Genomic DNA, 19,434 nt, shown 5'->3' with positions numbered 1-19,434 from the left:
ATGATAGAAAGGATACCCATTATAAAGCGACATCTTGCCTTCGATGGTGGTCATGGCCACTGAGTTACTCACTTCCCTTGGCACACTGTGGGTAGAAACCTTTTCCTCCTCTCTCCTTCACTTTAAGGCCATAGGCTTTGGTGAAGGTCTCTGAGCACCAGCTTCTCTAATTGATGAGTTTCTGTTTGCTAACTGACTTCCACACTCCTAATTTTTGTCCTTGTCCTGTTCTTTGACTAGGATTCTGTACCTCACTCCTGTCCTGCATATTCTTCCTCTGCTTGTAATGACCATGCACCAGTCCACCATGACCTATAAAAAAACCTCTTTACTATACGTCAACTCCACTAGCCCTGGCCTTGGCCTGCACTTGACTACTCTCTAGTTCACCTGCCACCTACACCAAGACTCCTAGAAGAGGTTGTGGTCTCAGGATCCAAGTCCAGATTTTTATAGATGGTTTACAACTGATATGGTCAATCAGATAACTTTATTTAGAGTAACCATTAGCCAAAGGGGTCTCGGGGTGTAATGGGTGTACAACCTGCTGCCCATTCCAGGCTCTTGAAATTACTGAGGTATCAGATGGCGCCCATAGGATTCTTTTGGTGACATGTTCAGTTTTCATAGACCCCAAACTAGGGTTGGGAAATGGAGAAACTACCATGGTGCTAGTTTCATAGGGCCACAATCACCTCCTTCCTTACATGTGCCATAATGTTGCCAGGCGAACAATCAATCATTCCCTCCCCTTCCATAACGGAGCCCTAGACAACTGCCTATTCTGCCTACAAAATTTGAGGGCATTCCCCATAACACATCAAGGTAGATATCGACACAGAAAACAGCTTGCCTTGATCATGTCTGAACCTAAGACCCTAGTACGATGCTAAAACGGATGATATATATGAGCAAATGGAAATGATAGGGACAGATTTATCAATGTACCCTAGTTTTCTGCCCCGAAATAGGCGCCTATGTCCCCTCTTACTCTTCCTTAACTCTCAGTGGGTGTGGAGGGGCATGAGGGGGCATTCCTGCCCCATGCCTGTTCACTAACTATAGCCTAACCTTGAATGGGCGCAATTCTATACCAGGAAGGACCTGTAGGATAAATCCATTCACCCTCGGAGCGCTTCCTCCTTCACGCCATTCCACACCCACTTGCCACGGTCTTGGCGTAAGAAAGCAAATGGGTTCCAGAAAACTGGTGTACAATCCCCAATACATCAGCCTCATAGACTCCGCATTTATATGACATGTGACTGATTCCATGTACGTCTACGTGTTTTATGTCAATACACAATCCATCACTCACAATCCATTCCGAGCCTTCAGCAGCTCAGACGTCTTGTCTCTGTGGTATGTAGAGCAGGGATACGGCACATGTGGTTTACATCACGCATATGGCGTGCAGCTGTCTGAATATGGCTGTAGTCTCCATTTTATAACCTTCAGAAACAGTGAGGTGCCCGGTGCCTCATACCTGAGACGCAGGGGGTAGTGCACGTGTGTGGCTTCCCATCTATACCGGCCTTGTTCTACAAATCTCAAGAATCTGCTTCACATTTATAGATGGATTCAAGATTTCTCTTTCTAGTTTCCCGATTTCCTCGATTTGCAAAAACACTAAACCCCAAACTCTGATGTGCTTATTTCTGGTTGGGGGTAAATAAAATAGAGGACGAAAAAGTTTGACTTGAAACAAAATTAAACTACTTTGCCAAAAAAATACCATTTTGTGTGTACAGCTTTGTATCTCTTATTCAAACATTAATGTCTCCAAGGTAACAGACTACAAACAACCCTCTTGTAGTCAGGGCTGGACTTTTTTTTCACATTTTCACACTTCCGTTTTTTTTCTCCTCTCATCGGTAGCAGACAGAATTGGATGGTTGTAACAACTGACAACAAGAGTAGAAGACATGTGTAGTCTGTATCCATGGCAACACATAATTCTGCGCAGTAGTTTCTTACATAAAACGGCGTGATGCTTATAGCCAAAGATTTTTGTTTCTATTTTTATTTTAGATTCATTGACAGCCTATTTTTGGCCAAACACATTGCCAAGTAGCACGCTACTCCTCCGGGTTCAGCATTACACACGAAACACAAGGAATAGAGAGAACTTGCCCAATATTTCATAGAAATGACTAATTTACAGAAACTGATGAATAATTATCAAGATGTAAACGCCCACACACCCCGGGGGGAATATTACTACATACTGTACTGTATCCTGTCCAACCTTGGAGACTAGATAGGACATATCAGCCAAGCAGCTCCACAATGGACTACGATGTGGTCTTGGCCAATCAGGGATTGCATTGGGGCGTTATAGCAAACTGCTGAGCCTTAACCTTATTACTAAGTCTGTCTGCGTCCTCATGGGTCATCAAGTCTATACAAAGAATGCAGAAGTCACATAACTACTCAATAAAATGCGATTGTTTGTGAAATTTTGGTTTCGTAGCCCCAAGAGACGGAAACCACCAGCACAACCGAAGCCATCGGAAAGCTCCGAGCTGTGATATTCATGTATCCATGGTGAACAAAACAAACAAATGTAGAAACAAAGTAGAGTTCCCCTTTTACCAAAAAAGTTTACGTCTGACTTTTTGTTTTTCAAAAAGTTCAGAAGAGCAAAAGATCATTTTTGGTCAGGTCGGGGACTTCTCTCCCAGCCCACACGAGCATTTCTCAATATTGCGTGGTAGCCCACTTCTTCTCACTTCATTCCGGAAAAGTGAACAGGATGCAGTGAAGTTTTTTTTTGTGGTAGGATGGCAACATGTAAACTCACGTACAAGTAAGAGTCCTTCCTACCACCCCGGAATCATCTTGTGTGACTCGCTCAGTGTCAAATTTAGGTGATGAGCTGAATGCAACTTTTTGATCTCAAAACTTCAAAGCTTTCAACCTAAAAAATAAAATTGACTCTTGTAGCCCCGATGTGTTTTCATGTGGCCGCGCCATTACCTTCATATAGACGTCCACTCCTGTCACATAAGGGAGAATCGTCTGGCTACATTCCATGGAACTCAAGGAACTTGTTAGATTCTACCTCCATTTCATCAAGTACAAGAGGATGCAGCTATTGGGGCTGATTTACTAAGGGTCCGCGGGAACGCGATTCAGTCGGATTTTGCAAATATTCCCCATGTGCGCCGAATTGCCCTGGGTTTTTGGCGCACGCAATCGGATTGTGGCCCACTGCGCCAGCATGCATGCGACAGTAATCGGGGGGGGGGGGGGCAGATTTGCTTACCCGGACACGTTGCGATCCTGCAGTGCATTTTCCGATGAGGATTTGGGTCTGCCGCGATTCACTAACCTCGTGCACCAGAGTTCCTGCATCCGTCGCTGCTGCACCGAGGTCCGCCGGATTTCACCTTCTTCTTCCTGGTGCATGTGAGTGCTTGATCTTGCGACACAATTCTTTTTTTAAATTCCGCGGTTTGTCCGAATCTGTTGGGTTGTCCGACGTCCACGCCCCCCGATTACTGTCGCATGCTTCCCGGCACCAATGCGCCAAAATCTGATCGCCTGCACCAAAATCCCGGGGCAATTCAGTGCACATCGGAAATATTTGCGAAACTCGACGGAATCGCGGTCCCGTGGACCCTTAGTAAATCAGCCCCAATATGTCACCTCCAAGTTCTTGAGTATTTGTAAGCACCAAAAGGCTAACCATCGAAAGAAAGACCTCAAATGTTTCAGGAACCTGACAAATATTTGCTAAATTTGGGATTCAGTGATTGATTTAATCAGAATACTAGTGTGAGACATGGCACCATTTTCAAGTAGACACCAGGGTCACTCTCTTGAGATGTATGGCTCAGTCTCAATGCTCCATGTTCTAAAGGACGTTCCATCATCTCTTTTTATGAAATTTGTTAATTGAGACCTTGATTTTATATTTCATTTCCATGGATGTCTGCAAATTAGCCTACAATGGTCCGGACTGATCAGTGTGAAGACTGAGTATTGCCCCAGGACAGAGGTGTAAATGAGATTCATCAGGTTCCTTACACTCACAATTATCACCATCAGCTGTAGATGGATCTGTGGTGGGAATTTACTTCAATTTTCTTGATGCTTATTTTGATAAGTTTCCTTAAGATGGTGAAACAGAAGTTACTAGATCCCAGATTACTCTAGATCCTAAAAGAGGATTGTGTAGGATCCATACATGTCATTGTTCAGGTTGTGGCCATTGTGTAGATTGAAGGACCACATTGGGGCAGATTTACTTACCCGGCGCGTTCTCTGCGCTGGATTCGGGTCCGGACAGGATTTATTAAGGCAGTTCCTCCGACGTCCACCAGGTGGCGCTGCTGCTCTGAAAAGCATCGGAACACACTGGAGTACACCGAGCCGGGCTGAGTGCAGGTAAGTGCAAGCTCCGCGACACATTTTTTTGTTTTAAATGCGGCGGTTTTTCCGAATCCGTCGGGTTTTCGTTCGGCCACGCCCCACCGATTTCCGTCGCGTGAATGCCGGCGCCGATGCGCCAAAATCCGATCGCGTGCGCCAAAATCTCGGGGCAATTCAGGGAAAATCGGCGCAAATCGGAAATATTCGGGTAACACGTCGGGAAACCGCGAATCGGGCCCTTAGTAAATGACCCCCAGTGTGTAAACTTGATGTACGTCCAGGTCTTCAACCAGACGGATGACCAATGTAACTTTTCACGTTTTTCTGCACACACCTCTATTTACCTGCCAGTTGGCATCCACAAGGAATTTTTATAGATCCGGTTTGATGTCCTGGTCAAATTCACAATCCACACCTGTATTAAATTTTTGGTCACTGCGTGTTCAGTGTCACTGTTTTCATAAAGGGTGCAAAAAGTGAATCTCCTCAACGTTCTGCAACCCCTGGTTCTGCTCTTTGGAAGAGGATGTACTTAGTTTTTAGGCTTCTTGGCCTACAATCAGGTGGCAGCTCATGTGGATGTTCGGAGCAAGGTGGGCTGTACCTAAAGAGGGGCTTAAAGGAAGAAGTCCTTGACTCTTGTGGGGTCTCTTGAGGAGAGTTAGGAAGAATTTAAAGCGCCATGTCTACTTTTGAAGAGAGCCTACACTGCAAGCTTGAAATCTTTTTGTGTGGCCTGGCTGCTCTACTAGGATCTCCTAGGATTCTACCAGTGAGCCCCATAGTTTGTGGACTTTTGCTATAGAGAATAATTTGCCACCAACATCGGTTCTTCTTTTCATTGTAAACACATGAATAGACCCCAGCTTCCCAGGCCAAGCGCCAGCTGGACAATCAAGCCTCTAGCTGAAGAATGAGGTTTTGGAAGTGTACGGAAGAACTCTTAGCATTGTGGAAAATATACAAGAGCTTCTGGCAGTCTACGGGGCTAAAGCCTTAACTCTTCTATGCCTGGCACGACTTTCCGTGGCTTCTAATGGTATAATAGTGGCATGGTTTCAAGGTGCTATGACTGTGTATGGCTTAACTAAACCTTGCTACCTGGCAATAGATATCTGGCCGTGGTCCATATACATAGAGGTCTGGTGAGATGTTTACTTGTTCTAGAGGTCCCTTTAGTAGCAGAACACTGGAGAATGATGGACGGAGCAGACGAGGAGGCGTAGAATGCAGCTTCCTTATGATTTGTGAATATATTCCACGTTACAGTGATCTTTACTATTGAGTTGGTTCATTTAAAGGGACTATCTCATAAAAACTACCCAATTGATAACTAAAAGGCCACCATGTAAGTAGAGTTTGCTTGACCTGTGGGAGGTAGGGATCATTGTGCTCATTTTATGATGTTAGTGAAGTGTCAGAAAGAAGGTTGGTGGAGGCATCTAGCAAAACATTTAGATGGATCCCCAAAAAGTCAGACTGGCCCACCAGAAAATCTTTTTCAATAGGTGCCTAAGAAGTCTAGCTAAGGACAACCACATTTTTAGACAACTAGGCTTTATTTTCAAGGGGTTAATGGAGGGTGGTCACAAGGAATTCACATTGAAGAGAAACAAACTTCTGAAGACTGCAATGGAGACAATGGAGACCACCACTTCACATCTTCTTGGCTTGACAGACTCCAATTTTGAGGCTACTAAGGCTACTAGGTGCTTATGGATGGATGGTGGGTGGCCCGAAATATTCCAGTGTAACACTACCCATAGTCCACTTGGAACTCTATTTGGAGCAGGTTACAGATCCAGCATTTCTGAATCTTCTTGATTAGGTCTTGAGTGACCCCAATATTTCTAGGTACTAAATAATTCCTATCTTATACTGGTTGTTCCTCCACTGACACCATATTGCCATTGCATGTAGTACGGGTTAGACAGCAACACCAATTGAGCAAGTCTCAATACTGTATTACCACTGCTGCACATCTTCTTGGCTTAATGCCCCCCAATTTTAAAGCTGCTTAAGTTTATTTTCTACTGGTTGCTGTAGGGTGGCCCAAAAGAATTCCAATTTGACAGTCCCCCCCCCCCCCCCAACACCCAAGCACAATCACATATAGAACAGGTTCTAGACACATCAATGTTTGAAGACTTCGATGGAGAGCCAAGAGCATCTATGGCAACCACCACACATCTTCTTGGCTTCTTGGCTTGGTTTCTCGATGGCCAATTTGACTTACCTCCACTTCCATGAGAGTTGGGGTCCTACAGGAGATCAGAATATTAGGGAATGGAAGCTAGAAGACCCATCCTAGGGAAGTCCATAGATGGAGGAACTGTTACTATATGGGTTAGTACGGGTTAGACAGCAACTCCAATTGAGCAGGTCTAGATACTATATTACCACTGCTGCACATCTTCTTGACTTAATGCCCCCCAAATTCAAAGCTGCTTAAGTCTATTTTCTACTGGTTGGTGTAGGGTGGCCCAAAGGAATTCCAATCTGACAGTCCACCCCCCCCCCCCAACACCCAAGAACAATCACATATAGAACAGGTTCTAGACACATCAATGTTTGAAGACTTCGATGGAGAGCCAAGAGAATCTATGGCCACCACCAAACATCTTCTTGGCTTCTTGGCTTGGTTTCTTGATGGCCAATTTGACTTACCTCCACTTCCATGTGAGTTGGGGTCCTACAGGAGATCAGAATATTAGGGAATGGAAGCTAGAAGACCCATCCTAGGGAGGTCCGTAATGGAGGCACTGGTACCATGTGGGTTAGTACGGGTTAGACAGCAACTCCAATAGAGCAAGTCTCGATACTATATTACCACTGCTGCACATCTTCTTAACTTAATGCCCTCCCCCACCCCCAGATTCATAGCTGCTTAAGTCTATTTTCTACTGGTTTCTGTAGGGTGGCCCAAAGGAATTCCAATCTGACAGTGCCCACCCAACACCCTAGTGCAGACACATATTGAACAGGTTCTAGACACATCAATGTTTGAAGACTTCGATGGAGAGCCAAGAGAATCTATGGCCACCACCAAACATCTTCTTGGCTTCTTGGTTTGGTTTCTTGATGGCCAATGGGTTACCTCCACTTCCATGAGAGTTGGGATCCTACAGGAGATCAGAATATTAGGGAATGGAAGCTAGAAGACCCATCCTAGGGAGGTCCATAGATGGAGGCACTGGTACCATACCCTCGTCATATCTGAAGGTCTGAAATGAAGACACGCTCGCTCGTGAGGCTTTATATACCAACATTTATTATATGTACATCCGAGGTACGACACTTAGCAAATTATATTATATTCATATCGTCATGTATAAAGAATTTCCAGTTTTATACATAAGTTACAGAAATAAGATGTGACACGGTTTGAGAGCATCAGAGCAACTTTCTAGAAATCTCAAAAGGCAGAAGTTTTACACATGAACAGCACAAGTCACAAAGGAGAGGTCCTACATGTCAACAAGAGACACACGGGGCTGCCTGGACCTTCCCACTTATTAGCCATCCAATTAAACAATTTATTCACTACAATAAGTCATTTTAGCTTAAAATTAAAAAAAATTCACACAGGACGGACCTTATCAATCAATTTACAGTTCCACAAGTTTTACTCTTAAATTGTGGGGAAAGTGAAGTAGTTACATAGATTTTCCTTATGGAATGATAAATTATACTAAATGGGATAATATGGCCGCTAATTGTTCTACTTCGGAACAGCGCCACTCTTCTACACAGGTTGAACATGGTATTGCAACTCCTCCCCATTTATTTAAATAGGTGGCGCTGTTTCAGGTAAAATTAGCTACAGTGTATCTGCTATAGTAGCATTCAATTAAATGGAAATGAGCTGCAGTACTGGATATAGCCTGGAGACAAGAGTGGCACTGTTTCAGGTAGACATTTGCCACAGTGGGGGTCATTTACTAAGGGCCCGATTCGCGTTTTCCCGACGTGTTACCCAAATATTTCCGATTTGCTCCGATTTCCCCTTAATTGTGGTGCATCGGCGCTGGCATGCACGCGACGGAAATCGGGGGGCGTGGCCGGACGAAAACCCGACGGATTTGGAAAAACCGCCGCATTTAAAACAAAAAATGAGTCGCGGAACTTGCACTTACCTTCACTCAGCCCGAGCCGGTGTATTCCACTGCGTTCCGGGGAACTTCAGCGCAGCAGCGCCACCTGGTGGACGTCGGAGGAACTGCCTTAATAAATCCCGGCCGGACCCGAATCCACCGCAGAGAACGCGCCGCTGGATCGCGAATGGACCGGGTAAGTAAATCTGCCCCAGTGTATCTACTATAGTAGCTCAGTACCATTTACTTAAATGGGAATGCGCTGCAGTACCAGATATAGCCTGAGGACAAAAGTGGCGCTGTTTTAGGCAAAAACAGACATAGTTTATCATCCTTTACTTGCGTCAACCTACAGCTACACTTTTGGGTTGGATTAATTTAGAAATAGGTCACTTTATGTAGGTGCAAGGTGAAATTCATTTTAAGGGGATCTCCAGTCATAAATTTTACACTTGCAAAAGGTGATGAAATGGGCCAAAAATCTGGTAATGTAAATTTGTAAAGTTTTCTTCTTATAGATTTTAGTTTTATCCTATTTTACATTATCTATTTCTTCCTCTATTTCCTATTTCCTTTCCTGGGAGGAGCTTTGATGTCACGTGACTTAACCGACACCTGGGTATGGGAAACAACATAAGGGGGGCGGAGCCTGATGTCCTGATTGGAGGAAATCTGTGATACGGAGATAACATCAGTTGCTTTTTTGTGACTGAAGCGTCCAGGACATGATGATCTATGAGAAGCTCTAACTTGACAAAGAGACGGCTAAAAATAATTGTGAGGTAGCATTTCAGGAGAAACCCCTAAAATAAATTTCAAGCATCTCCAAATTTCCATCACTTGGAACAAGCCAATATAGTACCACGATCACCCTTACCCCCTTCAAGATTTTCCCATAACCCCCTAAAAAGAGTCTTTGCAAAAAAAATCTCAAGCTAAGTTTTTCCTGGAAGCTTCCAGAAGGAAAGATAACATCAATCTCAGCATGGACAATCCTGGTGAGATGTCTTCCCTTACTCTGGTGTAACTGGTGTCACCTCCTTCCCCTCTCACAGCATACAATCTCACAAAATCACAGTAAAAAGCTGCAGCTGCACCCCCCTCCTCTCCCTCTCCACTAATATTCTGGACCAGAACCAATTTTTGGCAACTGAAAAAAAGTTCATGGTGGGGGGACTAAAAGCTTTTACTCCAAATTTACTATCATACTATCAATCGGCACGGTCCAGTCAAAAATTCTTTAAAAATTAGCCATTTATACAACCACCATAATTTGGTAAAGGGGTTGGGGGCCAGACTATGCTACCCCTTTCCTACTAATTTCATCACCTTTAGGCCCTCACCTTGGCTTAGACTCCTTGGCCACATGGGCCAAAATTCCTGCTGGTGGCCCTACCCTTTAAGACAAAAAGAGGAGACTGAATTCCCCCAATTCCCCCGGGTTTTTGGCGCACACGATTGGATTGTGGCCCATCGGCGCCGGCATGCTTGCGACAGAAATCAGGGGTTGGGGGCCCGACCCTGTTATCCCCTTTCCTACTCATTTCATCACCTTTGGGCCCTCACCTTGGCTTAGACTCCTTGGCCATATGGGCCAAAATTCCTGGTGGTGGCCCTACCCTTTAAGACAAAAAGAGGAGACTGAATTCCCCCAGTCCAGTCTAAGTCCAACCAAAGAGAGAGTCCATTTAGGACCCAACCCATCTGACAACAAAGAACACTTAACCCATTACTGGCCAGTGAATCGGGACACTCTCCTTTGAGGAACAAAGAAAGTCAACAACAATTACCATATCAAACTTTATAAAGTACCAACGATTGTGCTAAATTTTTATGTATTTTTATTTTTTACTAACGCTCTACGTCTCTCTACTTCTGTAACATGCCACTAAAAAAAAAGTTCTACTTTATCTTCTAATCTCTTCGTCTACGTCACACATCTAAGTCACTAAAGCCACGGATCAGGAGGGTACAAAAAAAAAAAAAAAAAAAAGAAAATAATAAAAAATAGAACGGGTTTTTTACGGCCATCAGGACACCACAATCTGGAGAAGTCACCACGAGCGTTGCTGCTTACAGAACCGTGAGACACATTCATGTATATTTACACCACGCTGGCTGTATATATATGTATAGGCTATGTACACGGTGCCACGCCGGGGGATGAGGGACAAAAAAAAAAAATCCAAAAATTCTGCCTTCTTTTGGAAGAAACTGAAACATGTCTACTGCAACATTTCAAAAAAAAAAATTTTCACGATCGTATCGACACTCCACCGACTAGACGATGGGACTACCACGGGTCAAGGTCTAGCAAAAAAAAAACTCAACAAAACCGATGAGAACAACAGTTTTACGTCGATTTATGAAACTTGCCGGGGGAATTCTGCGACCACAGCCAACGTGAATCCGAGGGTTGAGTCATCTTATCGGCAAAAACAAAAATTTCCGAGGTAAGCCACCAAGGTTCACTTAGAGGCCAACGACCTAGTGAACCTATTGTAGGTGTGACATTTTTGATCTTTGTAAAACCCTAAAGTGGTGGGGGGTGGGGGGGGGGTAGGAATTTTTTTTTTTTGTCCATCCCCCAAAATTTTAATGAACTCAGTTTCCAAAAATCCCTTTTGTACGGAGAACATCAGAGCCCACTGACTTACAACTTCTACCCTTAGGGTCTATGACTTCGCCACCGCTAGGCCAAGTTGAAACTCAAACACATGACCCTAAGGTTGCCAATTTTTGAACACTTTTTGCCCCCAATTTTAACCCCAACCAAAAGGGGAATCATTTTTTTGATCATGAAAATTTTTTCATTATTTATGGTTTTTATATCACTCGATCAGATGGGGGTCTCACTAACAGTTTGAAGAAAACATATAGACAAAAAATTTAAGTTTTTGGGGTGTTTTTGGAGGGTAATGTCAGGGTCGTTGTTTTGGGGAGGGTTGAGGTAGCGGTGTCCGATACGTACTTGGCCTAGCCTCTCCCAGCAGCACCACAGAAAGGTCCTTTATATGCAAAAATCATCAACCAATCAGAGTTAAGAATACACGTGTGACCTCTATTGGAAAATGAAAGTTGGGCTCTTATTAGTTGAGGCTCTACTTATCCTCGTGAAGGAAACCTTCAGTAAAATATAGATGACAATATATTGGTCAACTCATATATTATCAATCTTCCTGTACAGCTATAGCGCCACTTCTATCCACAGGTTATATCCGGTATTGCAGCTTTAAGTAAATAAGGCTCAAGTGCAATACCAGACAAAGCCTATTGATAAGGGTGGCGCTGTTTCCGGATTTTTAATTTTTTTTAGCATTTGGCACCATATTATACAAATATATTTTAACGAGGTAGGACTGAGCCAAAAATAGTGTAAAAAAAATTAAAAAATATAACCTCCTGAATTTCTGGAATGTATTATTTTGGAGTCATCTATAGGAATGTGAATCACTGGTCCCGTTACCCTTAATATTTGGTCCATAATTAGAAAGGCAAAGTCAGAAAATTGTAAACCACACGACATCACTGGCAGTAAATATATATATATATCTATTAATCATCAACATTATCATATATTAGCATATATTTGAATAAAAATCTTGTGTTATGATGTATTTTCGGTTGTGGGTGGAGTCGGGGGAGGTACGGCTGATGGCGGGCTGGCTTTCAGTCATGTAGATGAGAAAAGTTCAGGATATTTACAGGTTTCAACCTAAAAATGTCCCCCTGCTTTACACTGCAGCCGTTCTCTATGGGGGCGGGGCCTATAAATGCTAAAACTAATAAAGGTGGCAGGGGTCATTATCCCAAATCTTCAATCTCGTCTTCTCCTTTGACGTCATCAATGTGGCGGACGCTTCCGAGACGGTTTAGAAGCATCGCTAATACATGATCTATGATATAATCCGGATTATAATCCTTGTGCTGACATTTAACTTGTGCTTTCTTTGTGTTGTGCTTTTCTTTCGTCATGTTACGCCCCCTATTGCCTCCATGTAAGCGGTAAATACGCTATACACTCCATGATATGAAAAGGCCAAACGAGGCAGATTTCTAGGCCGAACTTTCTCTGTTGTCCATAGCAACCAATCAGAGCGCAGCTTCCACTGTTCAAAGGTAGAATATGAAATGAAAGCTGCTCTGTGATTGGCTCATTTTGTCACGAGTCTTCCCCATGATATTTTACTATAGATATGTGTGATATATATGTATATATATCATCTCAGACCATATTTAGCTCCGGCCCAGTGACATTTGGAGCCTATAATTAAGCAGACGGGGGGGTTGGAAGCATCACCTGCGATGTCTATATACAGCATCATTGCTGCTGCGCCAGCATCGGGAGCCAGGTGCAGACACCAAAAAACACCATGGCAACCGTCTCCAGGGGAAAGCTATCCTAATCCATCCTCCCCTGTCGGCATCGAGCGATAACAGGGGACACGGATGTGCTAAGGGGGTGCAGATACCTGAGGCACTGAGCACCCCGGAACAATATTCCTGTGCTTATCGCTATCCTCCCAGAGATACATAGATTACACAGAGAGAATCCGGCTGCAAAATATGGGAATTTTTTTTTTTTTTTTACAAAAATTAACTTCATTGAAGAAGAGGGATAAGAAAGATATTAAATCATTTGTACTTTTTAACATCATTTTTTTAAACAAATTTTCTAGAGCGCGGAGAAAATAGTAGCTGCTTGGGTTTTTTTAAAATTTTTAAACTAAAAAATAATTTTTAAAATAATACTTAAAATAATTAGCGTAACAAAAATAAAAAATGAAATAAAAATGTGTCATTTTTATTTTATTAATAATGCAATTTTTCAAAAATTAATGATATTATATATTACTCTAGTGAATTTTTTTTGTAAAAAAAAATTTGTATTCTACCAATTTCATTCAGTGAATGGGGTTAATTGTGTCATATGCGAAACAAAAAAATCTTACTTAAATAATAAAATTTTTTCCCCCCAGAAAATATTAATTTGGTTTATTTTAACCATCAAATTATATGCCTTAATCTTAAACAGCCCCCCCCCCCTTCCTGAAAAAAAAAATGGATCATACAATTTGTAGGGCAATTTTTTTTTTTTTTGTAAAAAAAAATTTTCTTAACCCTCCATATTTATTTCATGAACAACAAACATGGTTAGTTGGTTACAGCTGAGACAGTAATATGTAATAATAATATACAAAAAAAATTAATTCTAAATCCAATTTGAATTTTTTTTCTGTAGGCAGAAAAAAAATTCTAGTCTTTTTTTTTTTCCCCAAGGCGTAGACATATTTTTTAATTGGTTAGTAGAAAAAAATTCAAAATAATGTAATATTTTTCTTATCCCTCCATATTTATTGCATTAATATGTCATAAGCACAAACAACAAACACAGATAATAGATATTGCAGCAGCAACAATAACCTGGGGGGGGGGGGGGGGGGATTTACGTAATTTAATTATTTTTTCTTTTACCAAGAATTTAAAATAAACCCCAAAAAATTAAAAAAAATAGTAAGTTCCTGAAATCTAATTTTTTAATATGTGCCATAATAACCATCAAATCATGTGCCATAAAAGTCATTAGTAACAGCGAATCTCTACCTATCGACCGAACAAACGAGGTAATAAAATAAAATTGTTTAAAAAAAAATTAGTATACAAACACCATAAAATACAACATACACTGAAATGATACAAGTCACAGATTTCTGAAAATGTCAAGGAAAATGTCACATTTTAAGGAATTCTAAGTATTTTAGAAGATCGGTTCTATGCAATAAATGGTTTAAGACTGAAACCTCTAAATATATGCATATAAAATATAGTATCTAGAATCTTGGTCTAGATGGTTGAAGAGTACGAAGACCGGAATATTCCTTCATAATAACATTGCGTCAGGCCTACGAGAGGAAGACTGTGGAATATTAGATTCATGACTTATATCTAACTCTAGAACCAGATGGTAGTAGAATACAAGACCTCCGGAGGTGGTCGTTGAGTAAACAAGTTGGTCACCGCTATGTAATACCATGGATTTGTAAGTAACGTAGATCCTGACGTGAATCGGGATAGGAGACCAGCCACTGAAACGGAAAGTAATGAACACTGTCCTGCAGACAGAACCCTCCCAAATTCTGCACCTTTTGTTACCTGAGTCCTTACAGTGAGGTGTGAGTTCATCCAAACATTCTCGACACCCCCCCCAAGACCAAGTCAGTCATTGGTCTGCTTTCGCCCATTTTGCATATTCGGACGCCCAACAAAAAAAAATGTTAAAAATAGTTTTCCTGTGCTATGACTGTAAAGGTTGTGCTGGGTAGCTACGGGTGAGATGAGATTCATCAGATCATACGCTAATGCTCTTCATGAAGACAGGCCGTGGCGGTGGGGTTCCATCACCCTTACGCATCCAGAGGTTCCTCGACTACAGCATTGAAGTCGGCCGTTTTGCCGTTGTTAGCCAGCGTCACCTGAAAATGATCACGGTTAACATCCATCTCCAAAGAAAACATCAATCTCGCACATACCAGAGAGAGGGCCAAGTGGTGCGTGGTTGTGTCGAAGGGTGGGTTGAGCGTAGGGTTAGGACATCTACTGTCGGCAATGTGGAAAAATGCAGTAGGAGATATTAAGCTTCGGACCATGTTAGCTTGGACTGTTAATGCAAAAGGTGTGTGGCGTGAGGTGATACCTGAGGTGGGGATCAATCAAGCTTTGGAAAGTTTTTGGGGTTTCCTCGAGATATCTGATGACTAGAGATGAGCGGAAAGACTTGGCCATTATCAAATTTATCACAATTTTTTTTTTTAAATGATAGATTATGGGGAATCCAAAATGTTTGTGGTTTGTCCTGCATAAATAGACATATATTAGTAAAAAAATCAGACCTCCATGTTGAGGTATATGTACCGGACTCTCCTGAAAACAGGATTGGGTGATGGCCATTGACCATAAAGGGGTGGAAGTGGTTTACTATTCAGGTGGTCCAAGCATTAGCTCGTGACCCAAGTTTTCTAGTGGGCCCATGACCACCCAAACCATCCCCCAAATTTTATACTGAGAAGGACCTTCACCCATGAAATCCTCGTACATCATGTACACAAGAGCCATGAGAGTACATTTAAAGGTCCTCCAGAAGTCTTGAAACCTCAGATTGAAAGCAGCAGAAGGAACATGTCTGCGATTCCCCAAGAAGCTTATTCTAGCAAGTGGCTTATAGGGGCTATACTATTCCTACAGCCCAGGGCCAATGGAGGTCTTAAACCGTCCCTTGGAAGGAGGACTATGTCTCAGAGATGTCCTGCTGAACCTTCTATTATGGAAGCTTCACCAAGATGACTGTAAGTAGAGTTACCATATCCCTGAGCTCTGATCTGGCCAGAGGCTCTAACTTTTTTCCATTTTTATCATGTGCCTTATCTTGTCCCATCAGAGTAAAAAAAATCAGACCAACAAATCTGGACATTTGTTCATCTCTATGAAACTATGGTGGGACAAGATTTTTCAACCTGACCTATCCAAGCGGTTTAGAGAAGAAGACATCTTTGGCTTGCAGGTTACTAGTTTGTAGCCCTCCACACGTCTCAGGGTGAGTTCCCATCTTTTCAATCACAGTCATCAAACGCTTAAGCGTATGACCCAAAAGAGTCCTTAGATCCTTGTAGCTGAAGGAGTCCTTGGACTACTTGATAAGGAAGCCCCTGAGATTTGCAGGAACTCCTTGTAGTTGAAGGATTCCTTGGACTACGAGATAAGGAAGCCCCTGAGATGTGCAGGATCTCCCTGTAGTTGAAGGATTCCTTGGACTATGAGATAAGGAAGCCCCTGAGATGTGCAGGAACTCCTTGTAGTTGAAGGATTCCTTGGACTATGAGATAAGGAAGCCCCTGAGATGTGCAGGAACTCCTTGTAGTTGAAGGATTCCTTGGACTACGAGATAAGGAAGCCCCTGAGATGTGAAGGAACTCCGTGTAGTTGAAGGATTCCTTGGACTACGTAATAAGGAAGGCCCTGAGATGTGAAGGAACTCCTTGTAGTTGAAGGATTCCTTGGACTACTTGATAAGGAAGCCCCTGAGATGTGAAGGAACTCCTTGTAGTTGAAGGATTCCTTGGACTACGAGACAAGGAAGCCCCTGAGATGTGCAGGAACTCCTTGTAGTTGAAGGATTCCTTGGACTATGAGACAAGGAAGCCCCTGAGATGTGCAAGAACTCCTTGTAGTTGAAGGATTCCTTGGACTACGTAATAAGGAAGCCCCTGAGATGTGAAGGAACTCCTTGTAGTTGAAGGATTCCTTGGACTACGAGATAAGGAAGCCCCTGAGATGTGAAGGAACTCCGTGTAGTTGAAGGATTCCTTGGACTACGTAATAAGGAAGCCCCTGAGATGTGAAGGAACTCCTTGTAGTTGAAGGATTCCTTGGACTACGAGATAAGGAAGCCCCTGAGATGTGAAGGAACTCCGTGTAGTTGAAGGATTCCTTGGACTACGTAATAAGGAAGGCCCTGAGATGTGAAGGAACTCTTTGTAGTTGAAGGATTCCTTGGACTATGAGACAAGGAAGCCCCTGAGATGTGAAGGAACTCCGTGTAGTTGAAGGATTCCTTGGACTACTTGATAAGGAAGCCCCTGAGATGTGCAGGAACTCCTTGTAGTTGAAGGATTCCTTGGACTATGAGATAAGGAAGCCCCTGAGATGTGAAGGAACTCTTTGTAGTTGAAGGATTCCTTGGACTATGAGACAAGGAAGCCCCTGAGATGTGAAGGAACTCCTTGTAGTTGAAGGATTCCTTGGACTACTTGATAAGGAAGCCCCTGAGATGTGAAGGAACTCCTTGTAGTTGAAGGATTCCTTGGACTATGAGATAAGGAAGCCCCTGAGATGTGAAGGAACTCTTTGTAGTTGAAGGATTCCTTGGACTATGAGACAAGGAAGCCCCTGAGATGTGCAGGAACTCCTTGTAGTTGAAGGATTCCTTGAACTATGAGACAAGGAAGCCCCTGAGATAACTACATAGGAGATCCTGCACTTCTGCACATGGAGCTTGTATGGCAGAACGTATAGGGGGGTTACTAAAGTGGACACTTGCTTCATCTGTTGGTCAGTACCTAGCTGGGTGTATGGTGAGTGACGATCGCCCTGATCTGCAGTGGGTGGTCCGAAATCCTTAAGGTGTGTTCACATTATACTTACATCCCCTACTACCTGTCTTATGTGTAGAGGTCTGTGATGTTAGTGCAAAGAAAGCAAGAAGAGAAATTACCATGCAGCAAGCAAGCAAGCAAGCAAGCAGATCTAGTAACCACATGCAGGGAGGGGCGGCTTCATACATGCACAGAGCAGGCGACAGTCAGGAAGACACAGGCAGCAGAATCTAGCAAAGTTCCTTTAATGCATGAAAAACAGCTGCAGGATTAGCGTCACCATAGAATAAGTGCAACCGCGGTACAGATCACATTATCCAATGTCTTCAGTAGTATACAAGTATATACAGTACAACGGACAAGGCGGGGGGGGGGGGGGGGGGAGGTCACATGACAGGTGGGGGGGGGGGATTATACCCATATCGATTTTAAAAATGTTAGATCCTAGAGAGAGGAGCAGGATGGAGACCTGCTGAGTCAGCATTATGTGATATGAGGAGTACAATGCACAAATTCTGTAACCTAAAGCCATACACATATATTACATATAATATATACAACTGTACAACAACAATTCTAGCATCAAAAAGAAATGTTCAACTATTATCACCTTTACCATAAAGAACTCATCTAAATTAAAAGTTAAGCGACTTTGTATTTACAGTTTGATTAATTACTTATCCCGTAGTGATCCTGAGTTACATCCTGTATTATATGTATGTATACAGTGACTGCACCTGCAGCAGAATAGTGAGTGCAGCTCTGGAGTATAATACAGGATGTAACTCAGGATCAGTACAGGATAAGTAATGTCATGTATGTATACAGTGACTGCACCTGCAGCAGAATAGTGAGTGCAGCTCTGGGGTACAATATAGGATGTAACTCAGGATCAGTACAGGATAAGTAATGTCATGTATGTACACAGTGACTGCACCAGCAGCAGAATAGTGAGTGCAGCTCTGGGGTATAATACAGGATGTAACTCAGGATCAGTACAGGATAAGTAATGTCATGTATGTACACAGTGTCTGCACCAGTAGCAGAATAGTGAGTGCAGCTCTGGGGTATAATACAGGATGTAACTCAGGATCAGTACAGGATAAGTAATGTCATGTATGTACACAGTGACTACTCCAGCAGCAGAATAGTGAGTGCAGCTCTGGAGTATAATACAGGATGTAACTCAGGATCAGTACAGGATAAGTAATGTCATGTATGTACACAGTGACTGCACCAGCAGCAGAATAGTGAGTGCAGCTCTGGAGTATAATACAGGATGTAACTCAGGATCAGTACAGGATAAGTAATGTCATGTATGTACACAGTGACTGCATCAGCAGCAGAATAGTGAGTGCAGCTCTGGGGTATAATACAGGATGTAACTCAGGATCAGTACAGGATAAGTAATGTCATGTATGTACACAGTGACTGCACCAGCAGCAGAATAGTGAGTGCAGCTCTGGAGTATAATACAGGATGTAACTCAGGGTCAGTACAGGATAAGTAAAGTAACAAATACACAAAGTCACTTAACTTTATAAAAAGATGATTGTATACTTTGATCCGGGTTGTTGGGTATCAGTGAATACTATGGGGCTGCTGACTACTATCTAGTTACACTGATGTCCTATGAGGAGACATATGGATGTGGAGCCAGAATAGATGGAATGTTCTGTAAGATGTATCCGCTTGTCATGTAATATTCCCATAGATGGACCCTGAGTGATGAACTGCAGCTACAGAATTTCCAAGGGAACATATTCTCTCAGTGAAGTATATGATACATCGCGTTGAAGAACTTTACGTTGTGG

The 19,434-nt window shown here is 42.7% G+C and overlaps 1 protein-coding gene across 2 annotated transcripts in view; it reads right to left on the bottom strand.

The window, feature by feature from the left end:
* Positions 1-7,630: 7,630 nt before the first annotated feature.
* The window catches only part of SLC1A2 (solute carrier family 1 member 2), an 89,885-nt gene continuing 78,081 nt past the window's right edge, over positions 7,631-19,434 (bottom strand). For both annotated transcript variants that reach the window (XM_072119055.1, XM_072119054.1), the window contains one exon: positions 7,631-14,944. Coding sequence is in view for 1 of the 2 variants with exons in the window: in XM_072119054.1 (XP_071975155.1) it covers positions 14,876-14,944 (69 nt within the window). In the remaining variant the exon portion in view is untranslated. The remainder of the gene's footprint in view (positions 14,945-19,434) is intronic.

This window comes from Engystomops pustulosus, chromosome 7 (genome assembly GCF_040894005.1).
Source record: "Engystomops pustulosus chromosome 7, aEngPut4.maternal, whole genome shotgun sequence".
Lineage (NCBI taxonomy): Eukaryota > Metazoa > Chordata > Amphibia > Anura > Leptodactylidae > Engystomops > Engystomops pustulosus.
Note: the sequence above shows the minus strand (reverse complement) of the source record. Positions and strands in the feature narration are given on the sequence as shown.